This window comes from Furipterus horrens, unplaced genomic scaffold, assembly GCF_987537825.1.
Source record: "Furipterus horrens unplaced genomic scaffold, mFurHor1.1.pri manual_scaffold_4, whole genome shotgun sequence".
Classification (NCBI taxonomy): Eukaryota; Metazoa; Chordata; class Mammalia; order Chiroptera; family Furipteridae; genus Furipterus; species Furipterus horrens.
This window is the reverse complement of record NW_028327174.1, coordinates 52,419,701-52,433,819: the sequence shown is the minus strand read 5'-3', so window position 1 is coordinate 52,433,819 and position 14,119 is coordinate 52,419,701. Positions and strand designations below refer to the sequence as shown.

The 14,119-nt window shown below is 48.8% G+C and overlaps 1 protein-coding gene across 1 annotated transcript; it reads left to right on the top strand.

Moving 5' to 3' along the window:
- The first annotated feature begins 5,440 nt into the window (after positions 1–5,440).
- Positions 5,441–13,412, top strand: LOC150011790 (keratin, type II cuticular Hb1-like). The gene is made up of 9 exons (XM_090275557.1): positions 5,441–5,824; positions 8,063–8,271; positions 8,923–8,983; positions 9,898–9,993; positions 10,496–10,660; positions 10,822–10,947; positions 11,646–11,866; positions 12,041–12,072; positions 12,592–13,412. Exons 1-9 carry the CDS (start codon positions 5,441–5,443, stop codon positions 12,765–12,767), a joined length of 1,470 nt encoding a protein of 489 aa, XP_090131683.1. The 3' UTR covers positions 12,768–13,412.
- The last annotated feature ends 707 nt before the right edge of the window (positions 13,413–14,119 follow it).

The following is a 14,119-nucleotide window of genomic DNA, read 5'->3' as shown; positions in this document are numbered from 1 at the left end:
AGATCTTCCAGACAGAAAATCAACAAGGAGACAGAGGCCCTAAATGACACACTAGACCAAATAGATTTAATCGATATCTTCAGATCATTTCATCCCAAAGCAGCAAAATATACATACAATACTTTTCAAGTATACATGAAAAGTTTTCTAGGACAGACCACATGTTAGGACACAAAAGAAGTTCTCAATAAATTTAAGAAGACTGGAATCATATCAAGCATCTCCTCTGACCACAAGGCTATAAAACTAGAAGTCAATCACAAGAAGAACACTGAAAAACATGCAAAGACACGGAAGCTAAATAACATGTCATTAAACAATGAATGGGTCAACAATAAGATCAAAGAAAAATCAAAAGATACCTTGAAACAAATGAAAATGAGGACACAACAATACAAAATCTATGGGACACTGGGAAAGCAATCCTAAGAGGGAAATTCACAGCATTACGGGCCTATCTCAAAAAAACAAAAAAAAGCTCAAATAAACAATCTAACTTCACACTTAAAGGAACTGAAAAAGAACAACAAACAAAGTCCAAAGTGAGTAGAAGGAAGGAAATAATGAAGATCAGAACAGAAATAAACAAAATAGAGTCTAAAATAATGAAACGAAAGATCAATAATTTCAGGATCTGGTTTTTTGAAAAGATAAAAAAGATTGACAAACCTTTAACCAGACTCATCAAAATAAAAAAGAGAGAGAGAGGACCCAAATAAATAATCTCAGAAGTGAAAGAGGAGAAATAATAACTGACATAAAGAAATACATTATGAACAATTATATGCCAGAAAACTGGACAACCTGGATGAAATGGATAAATTACTAGAAACATACAATCTTCCAAAACTAAATTAGAAAGGATCAGAGAACCTGAGTAGACAGATTATAACTAATGAAATTGAAGCAGTAATTAAAAATAACTTCCAACAAACAAAAGCCCGGGATTGAATGGCTTCACAGGTGAATTTTACCAAACATTCTAAGAACTAACACCTCTCCTTCTCAAACTATTTCATAAAATTCAAGAGGAGGGAAGGCTCCCAAACTCATTTTATAAGGCCAGCATTATCCTAACTCTCAAACCAGATAAAGACACTACAAAGAAAGAAAATTATAGACCAATGTCCCTGATGAATATAGACACTAAAATCCTCAACAAAATATTAGCAAACCAAATACAACAATGCATTGAAAATGTCATACACCATGATCAAGTAGAATTTATTCTGGGAATACAAAGTTAGTACAACATTCACAAATCAATAAATGTGACTCACCACATGAACAAAGCGAAGGGTAAAAACCACATGATCACATCAATAGATGCAGAAAAAGCATTTGATAAAATCCTTCCCCTATGTTCATAGCAGCATTATTTACAATCACCAAGATATGGAAGCAGCCCAAGTGTCCATCAGTAGATAAGTGGATAAAAACAACTATGGGACATTTACACCATGGAATACTGCTCGGCCATAAAAAAGAAGAAAGTTTTCCCCTTCACAGCATATGGATGGACCCAGAGAACATTGTGTTAAGTGAAATAAGCCAGTCAGAGAAAGACAAATACATCTGATTTCACTCATCTGTGGGATGTAATGAACAAACTGAACTAACAAGGAAAATGGGGACAGTCATAGATGGAGAGCAGGATGGCATCTAATGGGGAGGGAGGTGAGCGGGTGGAGGGATTGAACAAAAAGGTAAAAGGACTCATGGACATGGATAGCAGTGTGGTGATTGCTGGGGGGGAGGGTGCTATAAGAGGACTAAATGGTAATGGAAAAAATACAATAAAGATTAAATCTAAAACTAAAAAAGAAAGAAAGAAAGAAAGAAAGAAAGAAAGAAAGAAAGAAAGAAAGAAAGAAAGAAAGAAAGAAAGAGAAAGAAAGAAAGAAAGAAAGAAAGAAAGAAAGAAAGAAAGAAAGAAAGAAAGAAAGAAAGAAAGAAAGAAAGAAAGAAAGAAAGAAAGAAAGAAAGAGAAAGAAAGAAAGAAAGAAAGAGTAAATCCACATGTCACTCCTCCCAGTAGCTGTTCTTGGCCTGGGGGAGGTAGGAGATGAGGAGTGGGGTTCTCACACAACAGGAAATGAGAAGTGGACAGCAGGGAAGTGGCTCAGTGAGATCAACCAGCCCTAACCACCACCAGGCTGCACATGGTTCGGCTGGGCACAATGGCCAGCTGGAATCCTCAGGGAGGGGGAAAGGCTGGGGGTTCAGGTGATTCCTCAAGCCTTGCCAACTTAACACTTCTTATAGCTGCTGCTACAGGCTCCCATCCCACTGTATCTGGTGCCACAGGTACAGGTGGCAGAAAGGTCCCCACAAACAACACTGCCCCAGGAGCTGCTCACACCCGCACAGGGACAATAATGATAACTCAGAACCTTTGGTGGGAATGGGGAGCTGGTCCTAAACCACCCAAGACCTAAAAGAGCAGGTTGGCAAGGGGGTGAGGGGAGGGAGGCTGGGGATGGTTACCAGGGCAGGTACCTGGGGTAGCCAATGAGCAATAGAAGGGAAATAATAGTAACAACAATAATAATAGCAGCCAGAATTTTTGACCACTTACTATGCACCAGGCATTCTACTGATGCTTTACATATACACCTCACTTTACCCCCACCACATCCCTGAGCAAGTTTTATGCTTTATTCTAGATACAAAGGGAACTAAGTCTCAGAGAAATTTTTCACCCAGATTTTAAGTGGCAGAGCCTAAGCTTGAACCTATTTGTGTCTGATTCCAGAAATATTCTTGACCGCTACACCACTGAGAAGGAAAAATGTATTTCCAAAAGGGGCATATTGATATTCAAGATGTTTCATAATGATGTCTTGGATTACCAAAAGTAGACACACACATAGATGCTTTCACACACTCTCCCGACAAGTCCCCTTGGCATGGTGTTCCTCCATTAGAGCCAGACACTCTGCAGCTTTGTATTAAGGCCTTCTGCACCTGCATACCCTTCCTGGAGACTGTAGTCTCCTCCTTCATGCTCTCAGCCTGGTTCCTACTGAGTGCTCAGCAGGTATTTGCTCCCTGCCTTGAATTGGCTCCTGGGGACAAAGGTTAAGAAGAATCCTGACAACCGAGACAGAGCATTCACTTTTCATCAGTAGACTGGTGGACTGGAGATAAAAAAGGGTAAGGGAATGATTTCTAGATCTGGCCAAGAATTTAGCAGCCCTCCTCTTCCCCAAGGAAGAGTAACTACCAGCCCTCTCTGTGGGGAAATCTCTTCTTGATTGCATCTGATTTCTCATGCTTCAGCCGATCTCTCTCTCTCTCTCTCTCTCTCTCTCTCTCTCTCTCTCTCACTTGGGTTCCAAGAATAGTAAAGAGGACACCAAGGAGCGTGTTTCCCTGAGGCTAGGTCAAGGACCGGTACTAACACTTTGGGGGACCACTATGTTCTAGCTGTCAAACCTTTCAATTCCCTCCCCTTCGGGTTGTGTTCTTAGTGGGCACAAATCAATCTGCAGCTCTCTGGTCTCTGGATTTTTGATGCATTTAATTATCTATTTGGACAAAGTCTGGTTATTAACCTCCCCATCAATTGCAAAAGCACAGAGAGCCCAATCCATCTACCCACCAAAATCCAGAAAGGTGTCCAAGCAAGCTTCATGTAAGGGCCTCTGTAAGACTAATTTAAGGCCCCCTTGCTTCTGGGTAAGTCCATTTCCTCTCGTGAGGGGGACACGAAAGGAAGACATCTCCATTATTACTACAATTCCCTGGAGAAATTTGGAGTAGGAATATGTAATCCTAAAGCCACGGGTCACACAGCTGGCAACTCTAGTTGCAGCTGGAGGTGGAAGCACAAGACACTGGGGAGCTGGGCTGCATCTTCTACAGAGGACAGAACTAAAGTTGGACTGAAACTCTCTCAAAACCAAGGCTGGATCAAAGGGATTCAGGCCCTCAAGAGTGTCGGAAAGGTAGCAACGGGGGCAATGGGGCACTCCCTGGAAATGGTATGCTGGGCACGGCTGGGTTCGGCTGGGCTCGGCTGGCCATGATGACCTCTGGTATTCCAGGATTTAATTATCCTATGCACAATAATAACTCATATTTAAAAACAAAGGAAGCTAAAGATAATTTACATGTTTCTTTGTAATACTGGCTGCTGAGTTCACACTTTGGTTTCCTCTGCCCATAGTGGGACACATAATTAACTTTCATTATGATAGGTTTGGCCTTCTAGAGTTGATGGCCATGACCAAGCATCAGTTGAAGGGAAGGCTTTGGATCGGATTGACTTCTCTAAGAGCCCAAAGCCTAGCAGTCTGGGCTCCTGCATCCTAGAGGAACTCAACCCTCCAGAGCCCCTAAAAGACTCAGACCCAAGAGGGCCCAGTGTGGGGGAAGGCTGGGAGCCACCTGTCAGATTCTGACTCTGCTCCTCTATGAAGCCTACTATGCTTGACCTTAAACAAGTCACTGATCACTCTGAGTTCACATTCATAATCGGGTAAACCTTAGAAGGATACCTGGAGGTTGGATGAAATAATGCATTTTAAAGCCCTCACATACTGTAGGTACCCCATAAATGCAACTCCCTCCCCTCCACCTAGCAGAGTGGAGAGGTACAGAAAGCTATTTCAGGGATGGGCAGGGAAGGGTGCAATACTTATAAGGAGAGGAGCTATAAGCTGAGTTCTGAAAAAGAAAAGGGAAAAAGTTTTTCCCAAAGGGAGGCAGGATGAATGGCAAATGAATAATAGTAGAATAAACAGAACAAACAAATAAACATTTGTGGAGTTCTTATTAAATGCTAGGTAGAGCCCTGAATGCTTTCGGGTCCGTTGTCATTAGGTTCTCCTAACAACTCTCAACTGGGCGCTGTTATCCATATTTTGCACTTGAGGAAACAAGGTTCAGAAAGGTTATTCACCTTCCAATATCATGACAAGAAAATGCAGGACCGACTTCAGAAGCCCTTGCCCTTCAACACACACAAACACACTCGCCCCCCACACCATATGAAGATGCACAGGTAGCTAAGACAAAGGCTGTGCAGCCTGAAGCTTGGTTTCAAGGGCCTGGATGCCAAGGAAAAGCCGGGTATTTCCAGCTGCCCAGCCCGGGCGATGGAGCCAAAGATACAGCGTTACTCAGGCCTACGCGGGCAGAGGGGCATAGGGCGCCCGCCCTGAGCCCACAATACAAGGGGGGCAGAGCTGAGCAGGCACTTACTTCCCGGCCCCATAAAGCGGGGTGGGGGTGAGCGGGACAAATGCTGTTTTATGAATGCTGCCGGGCGAATGGCCGGCGAGCTTTGATTCCGGGCGAGACGGAGAGCAAGGGCCGACCTCCAAGCTAGTAAACGCGTTGGCTGCTCGCTCCCTCCCTGGGCCAGCGGGCAGCGATATAAGGCGCCACCCGGCCTTCGGGGTCCAGCGCCCGCCACTGCCACAGCCGTCGCACCATGTCCTGCCTGTCGTCCCGCCTTGGCGCCCCGTGCGGGGTCCGCCCCTTCAGCTGCGCCTCGGCCTGCGGGCCCCGGCCAGGCCGCTGCTGCATCACGGCCGCCCCCTACCGCGGCGTCTCCTGCTACCGCGGCCTCACCAGGGGCTTTGGCAGCCAGAGCCTCTGCGGGGCCTTCCGCTCTGGCTCCTGCGGCCGCAGCTTCGGATACCGCTCTGGCGGCGTGTGCGGACCCAGCCCGCCCTGCATCACCACCGTGTCGGTCAACGAGAGCCTCCTCACGCCCCTCAACCTGGAGATTGACCCCAATGCGCAGTGCGTGAAGCATGAGGAGAAGGAGCAGATCAAGTGTCTCAACAGCAGGTTCGCGGCCTTCATCGACAAGGTGGGTGTCCTTGATCACAGCCTTCCTGAACCTTCAGTTGCTGGGCTGAGCACTGAAGAGGAGTCAGGGGCAGGAGGCATATATGGCCCAGGTGAGCTCCCACTCGGATGGAGGAGATGGACACAGATCCAGAGCAGAGACAGACACGGAGACGTGTGTGTTGGGCAGGGGCTCTTGACTGGATAACACTGTCATTACACACATCCTCTGTCCAGGCAGGCAGGGTCTCCACAGACAAGATGGGTGTTCTTCGGCACACCCTTCCAGAGCCTGGAAACCCTGCGAGGACCTGGGAATTCCCAGGCAGTTTCTCTAGAAATGGGAAGTACTGATATTTCATGTGATAACTTTAAATGATACCTTAAATAACACTGAAATGCCTGATGAGAAAATTCATCTACTTTCATCAATGTTTCAATTCTTTGGATTAAATGGAGAAAATCTCATTGGATGCTAATATGTCTTTAACATCCCTCTAACACTTTCTACTCTCCCACTTTTAATAAAGAGAGCAAGCTTCAGGTTCAGAGCTGTCTGGGGCAACAATTCCGACCACAATTTATGTTTTATGATTTCCTTTTACAAATCCACAGTGATAATGGCTTTACAACTCTGATGTATTATAAAGTTACCCTTTTAACCCCATTTAAATGTAAATGTTAAGCAGATCCACTTATAGATAAGTAATGAGTAAAATAATATAAAGGGATGGCAAAATTTTGAAGTCAGCCTGTGTAGAGTTCATATTTGAGAATTGATGCTACCCCTCAGTCCAGCCCCTTGAGTGTAAACAGAATAGAAAGGAGACAGGGATATAGGGCAAGGGGCCTGCCCAAGGGTCCACCGAGAGTGGGTGGCAGAGCAGGATGTCAAGCCCAGGCTCTCTCCAGCTCCTCAGGCCCTTGGAGGTGGAAGGTCCAAAGCTTGGTGTCAAGCTACCCCTCTCCCTTCCATCAGGAGCTGGTCCACCTCGGGAGACACTGCACCCTGAGTGTGCTGGCACTCACACTTGGGAAAGGTGGCCAGGGGTGGAGTGTGGAAAAGCTCCTGGCCTGGGAGCAGGCAGACTGGGTTCCACGCCCTCTTTCTCCACTGATTCGCTGTGTGATTCTTGGCAGTGGTGTCCCCTCCTGGACCCAGTGTTCTTCACATCAGAGCTATGCACAGTGCAGTGTGTGAGATGACCATGACTTTGAAAGGAAAGATGAAGGACAAGGCAGCCATGAGACTCCCCACCACAGCTGGAGCCCCATCAGCTGAGACCACCTCAAATGATCCCATATAATATCAGCAGTCCTGGTTCCCTGTTTCTGGAGGTTTGTTCCAACAAGGGAATTCCCAGCTGCACTCCCTGTTGAGTTAGATGAAAGGATACCAGGACAAAAGGCAAGGTAATGTCTCAACTCCAGCAAAGTATATGAGAAACAGAAAACTGGAGGCCAGGGACCTAGTCATATTTGCTGATGTCCTTTCCAGCCAACACAGTGTGCAGACGGTTGCCATCGCAACTGTCCAGTTCAAATGCCTTCCAGTAACAGCTCGCATGCTTCATTTCCCTACAGTTCTCACCCTCCCTACTTCTTAAAATCACTCACCATTCCCATTACCTGCCTGGCCTCTGGAGGCATCTGAGTGTCCAACAAGAAGCTTTAGCCACTTAAGACCAAAACCCACCCTGTTCCTCCCCAGGCCTTATTCACCCTGCTTGATGACAGCCTGCCCTTCTAACATCCCCAGCTAGGAAGCCCTTTCCACCTTGACCATCCATTCAAACAGCTCACCCAGCCCCAGCCTGGCCACTGAGGACATAGATAAAGGAGCCATAGGCCCTGACCTGGGAAAGCTCAGAGTAAAAGGCTTTGACCCTACTTTATCCTCCAACCTCTGCTCTACATTCCTTTCCTTCAGGAAGCCTTCCCTGACTATCACTACCTTCCACCCCTACCTGTCACCTCAGCCCAACTGGAATCCCACACAGCATGTATGTATGTATGCCCCTCACTTCCTCACTTGTCCCATCCAAGCCCACCCGAACAGACCCTCACTCAGGCCTGAACAAGCAGCCGTGAAACGAGGACCCTGCCAGTGTATCCTCAGGCCAGGAGAGCCCAGCAGGGTCCCTGCGCTGTCCACCCCTGGCTTCTGCTCAACTTGCTTCCAGTTCTGTCTTGACTCTGCCTTCTCTCTGAGGTGGGGAGGTTGACTCCTCCCACTGACTTTTCTCCCACCTCCATACAGGTGTGCTTCCTGGAGCAGCAGAACAAGCTGCTGGAGACCAAGTGGCAGTTCTACCAGAACCGCAAGTGCTGTGAGAGCAACCTGGAGCCGCTGTTTGAGGGCTACATGGAGACACTGCGGCGGGAGGCCGAGTGTGCGGAGGCCGACAGCGGGAGGCTGGCCTCAGAGCTCAACCACGTACAGGAGGTGATGGAGGGCTACAAGAGGAAGTGAGTGCATCAGGAAGGAGGTTTTGGAGAAAGGAAATGGGATTAGGTCAGAGCAGGGTAGATTTGGATTAGACCACAAGAGGAACTTTCCAAGAAGAAGAAAACAGGGATAGGAAGTTTGTGGGGAAAATTTTTTTCTGGGATGGGAATTTAAACATTTAAGAGACTGAACTACCCCAGTTACCTCATTATTATGTGCTTATTTTATTAACCCATCAAACATTTGTTGAACGTGTACTCTATGTTCCAGGTGTTGTGCTGGGCCCTGAGGTGGAGTAGAGGTAAGAAAGTAATGAAGAGGGGTAAGGGGGATGCCAGAACTAGGGCAGGATTCCTGCCCCCCCCCCTTGGAGTTAACAATCCAGAAGCAGAGAGAAGGCCTAGGAAAACGTGCAAGACACCCACCCTGGCCCACATCATGAGTAAGAATTATGGAATCAGGAAGAACATTGGGTGACATGGGTTGGTTTGAGTGCCAAGAGGAAAGGGATGAACAAGCTTCTTTCTAACCTAACACTTTTTGATTCTATGACCACCTCCAAATGATCCACTTCCTGGAGTATGTTTGTCTAGACCTTAATTCTCTTTTATTCTCTCTAAATCCCAGCCTATTAAAGTTTTAGCCACTGAACCTGTGCTCTTTGTCCTCAGGCATGATGAGGAGGTGGCACTAAGGGCCACTGCTGAGAATGAATTTGTAGCCCTAAAGAAGGTGAGTGACCCCAGAATACTCATCCACAACTCAGAACCAAGGGCAGAGGCAGAAGGGAGCTCCCTGTAATTCAGAGAAGCTGAGCAACTCCCCTAGAATCACATAGCCCAACCTCTCCTCTGTTCTTTTTCCCAAATGCCCCAGTGCTCCCTCGGTGGCCCTGGACACCAGAGCACTCTGCCTGCTTCAAGTAGGATATCTTCTTCTCTATCCAAGGTAACTCCACTCTGGCCAATGGCATCCCATCTCCTTCTGCCCTGTGCCTGGCAGACAATAGGCACTCAGTAAATATTTATGAATGAAAAGTCACACGAATGCTTTGAAGATCAAATCCTCAGACCAGCAAGAGTTGGGAAATGCATAAACAGGGCTGTTGTGCCTTGCCTTTTAGACTTGACTCGGTACAAGTGCCATCATGTGGACTTTCACCTGGTCCTTCCAACTGCCTCCATATGAAGAAGACAAAAGTTACTGTGAGGAAACAGGCACAAAGGTCAGGGGTCATGCCCTGTGTCACACTGGCTTGAAAGGAGCAGAATGCTTCCCTGAGACCTCTTCTCTGACCACAGATCTAAATTTCTTTCCGCAAGATTCCAGAGCAGAGAGAGGTGGGGCATCATTAGAATTGACCCATCCTACACTAGATCCTAAGTTTCAGTGATGGTACAAGATGTGGATTCTAGAGGCATCATCCCAGTGGGTGCCAGAGGATGTACCTGGATACTTCAGTGTCTCCTTCCCTTACCCAAACCTCCTCTTGACCCCTCTAACTGCAATAAGGACTTTACCAATGCCATGATACCAGGCACTGGGGTGAGCAGCTGGGGAGGGTCTCCAGGGAGTTCACTCTCCCTGGTGAGAAGAGCTGTGTGTTGTCTCCCCAGTGAGACTCCTGTGCCCTCTCTGCCCTCCAGGACGTGGACTGTGCCTACCTGCACAAGTCAGATCTGCAGGCCAATGCGGAGGCCCTGACCCAGGAAATCGACTTCCTGCGGCGACTGTATGAAGAGGTGAGAGGGAACACAGAGGGGTGTAGCAGCAGGGAGGATATGAGTTAGACATTGGAAAGCACTTGCTGCCATTTGGTTTTTGGACCCCCTGGGTATGGGGAGTGCAGAGGAGAGTTGAGATACCCAAGGCAGGTTTACTGTCACAAGGTGAAGAAGTTTAGCTTGATGTCTTATCTGGCATGGCCCAGACAAGGTGGTATTCCTGGTTAGTGTGGTGACAGTTATCACAAATTGGCAGATTCTGGTCCTAGACCCCAAGGATCCAGATAGGAGGCCCTGACTGAAGTCAGGCAGCAGACTGCAGACATGGGCTCCTCTCAGCCTTGGGACTCTGGGTCTGAGGTGCATGGAGAGATCCCAGGGTTGAGGGGGAGACTTCACCTTGGAGGCTGGGGCTTCAGTGAGTCTGTGGAAGAAGCAAAGGAAGGGAACAGGGAGAGGGTGGGCCACTGAGAGCAGGGTTCTGGTCAAAGAAGCGCTTACCACTACCCTCCTCCCACAGGAGATCTGTGTCCTGCACGCCCACATCTCAGACACCTCAGTCATTGTCAAGATGGACAACAGCCGGGACCTGAACATGGACTGCGTCATTGCTGAGATCAAGGCTCAGTACGATGACATAGCCAGCCGCAGCCGGGCCGAGGCCGAGTCCTGGTACCACAGCAAGGTGAGTGCTCAGCACCCTCTTCCCAGCACCCCAGCAGGAGGGATGCTAAAAGGGCAAGGGAAGGGCAGACAGCTCTCACGTTGGGGTGGCAGATGTGCAAGCTGCAGGGCTCAGTGGAATGACACAGCCTATGTCCCATGAGTGTCTCTGCTTTTCAACAGTGCGAGGAGATGAAGGCCACGGTGATCCGTCATGGGGAGACCCTGCACCGCACCAAGGAGGAGATCAATGAGCTGAATCGCATGATCCAGAGGCTGACCGCCGAGGTCGAGAATGCCAAGTGCCAGGTACAGGAGCCTGGCCCAGCCCTCAGCATAAAAAGAGAAGGGGGTAAGCCTGCAGCAGGGCGACTAAAGGGTAACACCTTTTCAAAGTGTGGGGAAAGGAGCAAACATCAAATATTAAGTGAGTCTCTTCTATGGAAAATGCTCTCCATTCCACTGAATGAGGATGGGAGGGGGGCTGGTATGGAGGGGAATGGAAAGACCAGGATATTCCTGGTCTTGGGATCATAAAGGGTCAGGGGAAATAGCACCAGTCTGAGGGGCAGGAAACTGGGGTTCTCAAACCAGCCCTGCCACTAGCTTACCACATGATTTGGGGCAACCCATTTCACCTCGGTGGCCCATTGTTCTGGATCAGTGATCACAGACTCAGATGTCCCAGAGGTTAGTAAATAAATGAATTAGGTTGTACTCAAGGCGCTAGGGTGTGGTAAAGTAGAAAACACAAAATGCAGAGCTAACCGGATCCATCTGAGGCAGGCATCATGGAAATGCAGGTCCAGTGGGCTTAGATTTTTTTCAAGAGAAGCCAGGAATTTAGATTTTTGTGTTAAATTTCAAAAATCAAAGACATTCCTGGGAGCACTAATTTGCAACTCCTGACTTTACAAATGGGTGAGGCTCCTTCTTCCTCTGATAGTCAATGGACTCTGACCCCAAATCCAGAACAGGAGCATTAATAACCCTCCCCTGCCTCCCAGAACACCAAGCTGGAGACTGCAGTGAGCCAGGCACAGCAGCAGGGAGAGACTGCCATCAGTGATGCACGCTGCAAGCTGGCTGAGCTGGAGGCCGCCTTGCAGAAGGCCAAACAGGACATGGCCTGTCTACTCAAGGAGTACCAGGAGGTGATGAACTCCAAGCTGGGCCTGGACATCGAGATCGCTACCTATAGGCACCTGCTGGAGGGCGAGGAGCACAGGTGAGGAGCACACCTGTGGGAATGATGTCTCTTCAATCTTTCCAAACTCTGCTTAGAGCCAGGAACATGTTTGCATGTTATTTTCATCTAATTTGCATCAGGATTACTTGGAGGAGAGAAATTTGCAAGCTTTGCTCTACCAGTTAATTTTTGTCTCTTTTCTTTCCCCACCAGACTGTGTGAAGGCATTGGTGCTGTAGATGTCTGTAAGTAATCTATACTATGGGTTCTGAAATAAGGGTTTGGGGCTCTGAAATAAGGGCAAACTTTTTCTTAAAGGGCCAGATAGCAAATATTTTAGACTGTGGGACATGCAGTCTCTTCCTCAAGTAAATTCTGTCATTGTAAGGTTGAAGTAGCCACAACAATAAGCAATACTTAACAAATAGGTCTGGCTGGGTTCCAATAAAACTTTATTTACAAATATGCAACCACAATTTGAAGATCCTGAAGGAAGGCGGGGAATGTGGCAGTGAATGATTACGATAACTTTAATAACTATTTCTGCCCATAACGAGGGCCTGGGCTAACAGTTTATCAAGGATGATCCTTGAGGTTAGACTGCAGGAAGGAGTGCCCAGGTATGAAGCGGGGAGCCAGGAATAAAAATGAAGGGGAGGAGCTCTGAACAAGAAAACTGGGCTTTGGTCAGCAGGTAGGAGCCGCTGCCCCCGTCCCGCCCGTGCACAGGGACTAAGTCCTGAACTCCCCACCCCTCCCCACAGGCGTCAGCAGCTCACGGGGCGGGGTTGTCTGCGGGGACCTCTGCGTGTCAGGCTCCGGGCCCGCGACCGGCAGCGCCTGCAGCGCCCCCTGCAGCCGGAACCTGGCGGTGAGCACCGGACTGTGCGCTCCCTGCGGACACAGCTGCGGCAGCGGCCGCCTGGTGCGGTTTGCATAGTGCCTCCTGCTATGTACAGACCACTCCGCGCTCCGCGAGCAAACAGGCCCCAACTCCAGCAGCAGTCCCGGGGCTCTGAAAGGGCCTGGGCCTGAGACGGAAGGGCCTCAGGAACCAGCCGGCCTGCCCTGCCCACACTGCTGCCTTAATTCCTCACTCCCCACCCACCCCCATCCGCCCTTCTTGTCTCCCAGTTTCTTCTAGGGTGGTGGGGCTCTCTGTGCTGCCAAGTCTTGGCAGCTCTCTCCAACCCCCAAGAGTCTGAGCGGCTGGTTTTCTTGAAACCCTAGCCAAAGGTCCAGTCCTGACTGGGCTGCTCTGGACTTCAACTTGGGCTTGGGCTCCTGTGGCTTCGAAGGCCTGGCCACAGGGCCCATCTAGTGGGTGAGTGCTTCTGGTGCTGTGCCTCCCCTGCCCTCTAGACCCACCGCAGCCCAGCCTGGTGTGGTTCAGTTGGTGGGAGCGTTGGCCTATTACCAAATGGTTGCAGGTTTGATTCCCAGTCAGGGCACATATGTGGGTTGAAGGTTCCTCCCTGGTCTGGTGCATATGATCCCCAGTTCAGGTGCATACAGGAGGCAATCAATCCATGTTTCTCTCTCACATCAATGTTTCTCTCTTGCTCTCTCTCCCTTCCTCTCTCTCTAAAAGCAATGTGAAGGGTAGGGGGTAAAAATAAAAATAAATAAATAAATAAAATTAAAAATAAAAGCAATGGGGGGATGTCCTCGGGTGACAATAAATAAATAAATAAATAAACCCATGCACAATGACTGAGGATTGTGTCTTCGGCTGCCTGGGCTTCCTCTTCCCTTCCCCCCACCCTTGGTCTCCAAGTTTCCAGTTAAAGCTCAGGAGTCATACATAAGGCCCTGGCGACTCTCCCTACGAACATTTGTGCTTACACAGGTGGACTTCCAGGCCAGTTTTCACCCCCTGTTGGACACAGAGGAGCTGTTTTCAGCCACAGAGGCAGAGAGGGCTGTCTCTGAAGCACCCTAATTGTGGTGCCACGCTTCTACATCCTAAAGGGTGCAGGGGCATGGGCTGGCAGCCCCCAAACCCAGACACACGAAGGAGCTGGAAGGGCAACAGAGAGAAGCCTTAGCAAGGAGGGGGAGTGCCTGGCTCTCCTGGCACCTTGGGTGGGGACCTCATCACTTGGGCTGCTGGGACACCAAGTGGTCCACTTCCTTCTCTGCCCCACTCCACCCCCACCTCAACATGTGAAAATTCTTGACCATGGGAATCAAATATACAGACTTCCCCTCTGCCCTAGAAACCATCACTCCCTAGATAGACCCACATCCTCCCCACACATACCACCCCACTCCTCCAGGGTCTCAGACACA

What these genes read in the sequence shown, in the direction of transcription:
- LOC150011790 (XM_090275557.1), top strand. Translation starts at nt 5,441, where the DNA reads ATGTCCTGCCTGTCGTCCCGCCTTGGCGCCCCGTGCGGGGTCCGCCCC. An exon ending in TCGCGGCCTTCATCGACAAG is followed by an intron (nt 5,825 to 8,062) that starts GTGGGTGTCCTT and finishes ACCTCCATACAG; the next exon opens with GTGTGCTTCCTGGAGCAGCA. An exon ending in AGTCCTGGTACCACAGCAAG is followed by an intron (nt 10,661 to 10,821) that starts GTGAGTGCTCAG and finishes GCTTTTCAACAG; the next exon opens with TGCGAGGAGATGAAGGCCAC.